This window comes from Protobothrops mucrosquamatus, unplaced genomic scaffold (genome assembly GCF_001527695.2).
Source record: "Protobothrops mucrosquamatus isolate PMUCROS unplaced genomic scaffold, P.Mucros_1.0 scaffold7351, whole genome shotgun sequence".
NCBI classification, from domain to species: Eukaryota; Metazoa; Chordata; class Lepidosauria; order Squamata; family Viperidae; genus Protobothrops; species Protobothrops mucrosquamatus.
The window spans coordinates 1-5,065 of record NW_015393153.1 but is presented as its reverse complement, the minus strand read 5'-3'; the positions used below and the strand labels follow the sequence as shown (position 1 = coordinate 5,065).

The 5,065-nt window shown below is 36.8% G+C and overlaps 1 protein-coding gene across 1 annotated transcript; it reads right to left on the bottom strand.

Moving 5' to 3' along the window:
- Positions 1 to 518: 518 nt before the first annotated feature.
- LOC107300532 (EKC/KEOPS complex subunit TP53RK) lies at positions 519 to 2,954 on the bottom strand. Its single transcript, XM_015829851.1, has 2 exons — positions 2,476 to 2,954; positions 519 to 1,181 (listed from the first exon to the last, which is right to left on the bottom strand). The coding sequence occupies exons 1-2, from the start codon at positions 2,765 to 2,767 to the stop codon at positions 703 to 705; spliced, it is 771 nt and encodes a 256-aa protein (XP_015685337.1). The 5' UTR covers positions 2,768 to 2,954; the 3' UTR covers positions 519 to 702.
- Between the last annotated feature and the right edge of the window lie 2,111 nt (positions 2,955 to 5,065).

The following is a 5,065-nucleotide window of genomic DNA, read 5'->3' as shown; positions in this document are numbered from 1 at the left end:
CTGCAGAAATAAAAAATTATGCAAATCAGAAGCTTTCTTGGAAATAAATATGAGGATGAGGCTGATCTTTTGTTTTGCATTATGCAATTCCTATTAAAAATACTAATCAAAGGAGTAAGTAGTCAAAGGGACAGGAAGTCTGACAGGAAACAAGGGATATTCACAGGCATATTCCTATCCAATTGCCCAAGGTAAAATGGGCAGCAAACAAATCTAATAAATGAATCTTGAGAATACATAGTACATAATAAAACTGGTCTAACACCACAGATGGCAGCAGTTTTAGGAATATCCAACAGTATTTTTTACTGAGGCCATAAATGTACTCTTAGCATAAAAGAGAGTGATGCAAATAAAATCTTAAGAGATTAATAGGCACTTGCAAACCTTGAAATGCCCCAAACTACTTGAATCATATGATTGAGTTGCATAAGATATTACATCAAGGATTTACATCTTCACAATAGGATTGTGGCTCAAATTCCAACTGATTCAGGAAATAAACAGATTACAAAGAAGAAAATACCAACTTCTGTTGTTGAATTTTTCGCTATCATTATATAAATCCTAGTAATAAAGTTCTACTACATAAATATGAAATTAAATGGCCAAATTCAATTTTATTATTAGATATAAATGGAAAAATTTAAAGCACATATAAAATTATTCTTCTTCCTTTTCTCCCTGTGTTGTCTGCATTCTTTATCCAACCATAGATCTTTTTCTTCCCCTCAATCGTACTTCATCCAGCTTTTTAATCACTGGGATTGATTTTTTAGATGCAGCTGAGTATTTCTTCAAAAGTACTTCAAACAGAGCTTCTGTGTTTGGATGGGTACTCAAAAAGGCTTTCTCTAAAACATATAAATCAACACCCTTATCCTCAGGAAGGCCAGAAATAAAACTTAGTCCAAAATCTATTAACATCAACTCCAGATTCTCCTCTGGTGGTTGCAAAAGCATGTTAGAAGTTGTGAGATCCCCATGGACAAGGTCTTCATCATGCATTCGTGCCAATATCTCACCTATCTTTTCAGCTAATTGAATAAGACTGCTGATCCCTTCACCAGATTGCTGCTGGGAGATTATATAGTCCCGAACAGTAGTTGATCCTACAACATCTTCAAGATATATACAGTTAGCAACATAGTCCACAAAGTACACAACGGGTGCAGAAATCCCTAAAAAGAGGACAGTAAAAATCATTAGTTTTGGGTGGAATATATTATACCAGGGATGTCAAACTTCCAGTCCGCAGGTCGGTTGCATCATATGGAGGCCGCGCCCACCTCAGCTCCGGCAATGCAAAAAAGTCATGATACAATATGACACATGACGTGGCTAGTTTGACACCCGTGTATTATATCATATTAGGAGATAGACTGATGTTCTGATCAGTGCTCACCCTTCCTCCAGACAAAACTGTTACCATTCTACCCTTTCCCTTATCACAGGCATGTCCTACTGTAATGCATTATCTTTCTTGCTTTTGAGCTTTAAAGTAGTCAACAATCAACACCTTGCCATGATATCTACAGCTGGCTAATACGAGAAGCTACAGAATTTAAAAAATATACAGGAGAAACTGGGAATGCTCATGTACTGACAAGAAATGTTTTTAAAAACAGAAAAAAATATTTTAAAGCTGGGACATTTTATTCATTAAAACTTGCATCCTGTCTTTCCTCCAGGCGCTCAAGGCACTTACATAGCACTCTGCCCTCCATTCTTGTCCAAAAATGGAGGAATATGGGCTGAGGAATATGGGCTGAGATGAAGAGCTGCCTCCAAATCACCCAGTGAGCTTCCATGGCTGAGAATGAAGCTCATAATGTCATAACCACTACCCCAAGCAAAAATCCATCTTCTAGCAGTCTGATATCCAACTGGTTTAGTAAATTTAATTGTGAAGATGTAAAACACAAGCTATACTTGATCAGGAAGATACTCAATACATTACTGGCTCCTACCATTAACACTTCCCATATTATGGCAATGTCTGTGAGAAATTGATGACAGCAAATAAAATACATTAAATTTTAAAGTATTATAGAAAAGGGATTTTTGTAATACTCCAAATAGGAGGTGGTATATCTTCTCCAAATGCGATACATTCAAACGTGTTTAACCTATCCATTACATTTTTTTTTTAAAAAAATAGTTCTTCTACTTCCTTAGCTATTTCAGACAGCTTCTCCAATAAATGGAAATGAAAAAAAACTTTGAATCAAGTTTTAGTAAAAACGGATCAATATCCCAAGGACAACAACATATATATTTATATATATATATTCCTTTGTCAATCAAGTGCTGTTGCGATCTCCCTGCTTCAGCCTATTTTAGAATACAGTAGAATCGCTGCTCTTTTACTTATTCATGGGGGGGGGGGAGAAGCGGATCTGGTGTTCTTATTGGCCGTCATGAGGAGCCCACCCACTTCCTGCCTCATCCAATCCCTGGCTAAGCCCCCCCCACCTGCTCGTCGACAGCGTAGCAACGAACGGGCCTCTTGCGCCGTTCGCTTGTGGCTGAGCCTCTCATCCAGCGTTGGGTGCCGGTAACGTTTCGGGAACCGGAGTTTCATCACGGTCGGCCTGCCTAAGAATTGGCCCCGATAGAGGCGGGCTTCGGCTCCCTGCTGGATCAACTGCAGACCCTCCATGGGAGGAGGGAATCCTGGTGAATCAGCTTGGACCGACCCGTCCTCGGAGTTTGATCCCGCCATGATAGCAAAATGGCCAGGCCACCTTCCTCTTTTACTACGCATGCGCAATCCTAAACTAAGTGGCGCACGTATCGTGCGCAAATTCTGCAACTGAATGAGCAACGCTATTTGGATTGCAAGGATTAGACGACCATTAAACGTCAACAAGGAAAATCTGACATCTTGTGGTCGACTGGGTGTTTGCAATCCATATTTTGTAAGCCGTAATAAAGAGTAAATTTTCCTATGTTCTTTCTAGAATAATAGGGATATGGATGGATCCTTTAGGATGTGCTTGTACACATTGCTAAATCATGCTTATTTTATTATGGTTTGAATAAATTAGCTAACATATTAATCCATAAACCATAGGTTAGCATCCTTATTGAGCAAATTCATGCAACATGCTAAGCAAAATCGAAACAAACTACATTATGACTTAAATGCTTTTTGTATGAATCTGGCTACAAAGCTATAGAAACCTTGTCCCTAATCCTCTTGCCATCCCTAGTGGTGGAACAAAGCAAACAGGATGGCTAATTGTAGATGGTTTTAAAAATCTGTACGTATGGAGCCCCCAAATAGGGCCTGGGAAAATCTAGATGCCTTCAACCCAAAGAATTAGTTTTCTGTATGTCTTTGGCACCATCTAGTGGTTGGTCATTCAGTTGTGACCCAGGTATGGTAAATCTACAACATATCCATGGAGTTTGGGGCTACCAAGAGATACTTATCTTGATGCTACTAGCTTAAGAACAAAGTATTGTGTGTCTTGATTATTAGATGTCAGAGAATAACAGTATAGAAGAGCTACCATCCTTCTTTCCTAGTTGGTAAGGTTTCAAAAAAAACTAATAATAAAATTGGTCAAGCATTATGTGACACAAAGTGCTGGACTAAATGGGTTGTTGAGCTACTGCAGGATTCTTCTCAAATTTTATTTGAAAATAAATTACTATTTGATATAATGAAATGGACATGAAAAGCAGTGCCATACTTTGTTTTTAGAAATGCTTTTCTCCTTGCTTTGCTATGAAATCTGGCATGATGCATCTCAAAAGTATGTAGTCACACCTTTGTACAGTAAGTGGTTTAATATAATTTGCATATGATTAAAATGGCAAATTTATCTTTTTTTACTATTCACTAATTATACGGTATTAAAATTGTTGTCCCCCTTTTCCTGCCCTCCCTATATAAGAAATCTAATTTGTCAAAAGTATGGTCAGTGGATTATCATCATCTTTTCAGTCCTGGTGTCAATAGAAAGTCCAGAAAAGATAACCAGAAGTACCAGCACATCTTGCTTTAATCTTGGTTTAATAAACCAACTTTGTATTCCTTCCTTTTACTTCTAACAGACTTAATCTTTAGTTCATTCAAATATTGTTGTAGGATTTGATTTTTCTTCATTTCTTCTTTGCCCCATAGCACAGAGTTCTTCAATATTTTAACAAGCCTTTTTTGTAAATCTAATTGGAAAAAGTTATCTAAGTCACTCTCTTGGTTTGTCATTTGTATTTCCCTTCTAAATTTCAACACCTCAGCCAGTTTCTTTTGTAGATTTAGTGAAACATTCATTTCTAAATCATTCTTTCAGCCTATCAGTTGTAAACTCACTTTCAATATAATCTCTATTTTGTCAGATAAGACTTGTTCTCCATCTGAAATTTCTTTAGTAATATCTTTTGGACATAGTCTAGCCACAGAAGCAGACATTATTACACTACAGACATTGTTGATATTGAGGCTACTGTTTTCTGATTCCATTCTTCAAAAGTTTCCTTCAGTATTTTTATTGTCATGTTTTGCATTATCTTATAGGCCTGTGTGATTCCTCTACCTAAAAAACATAATTCCCTCTAGTGTCCAGTTTCTGAAATCATGAAATATATGAAATATGTCTTGTAATAACCAAATTTGGTCTATTTCCCGTAAGAAACTGTTAGTGCTTTATAATTATTGTATTTGTAAAAGTTTTAGTATTTTTACTCTGTTTATAACGTTCTGAAATTGAAATCTTATTTAGCTCCTTGCTGTTTATTTCAGATTCTTTAAATTCTTAAACTTTTGATCAATTTTTTTTTATTCAGGATTGAAAATGACTCACCCTGCATTTTCAAATCTGTAATTCCAAAGTTCTCTCACAGCTTGAAAGCAGTCCTTTAAAAGTCTCTGCCACAGTTGCAAACAAGATGGCAATCCTGTAATGTCCGAATGTTGAAACTTGCAGAAAATCATTGTCTTGCTGTCTCCTCACAAGGAGCAACTGTCTGAAGCAAATAAGTGATTTTCCATTCTCTCATTAAGAGATTCCGAGGAACTGGTCTACTCACTGTTTTGATAGAACTGTCTTCGATT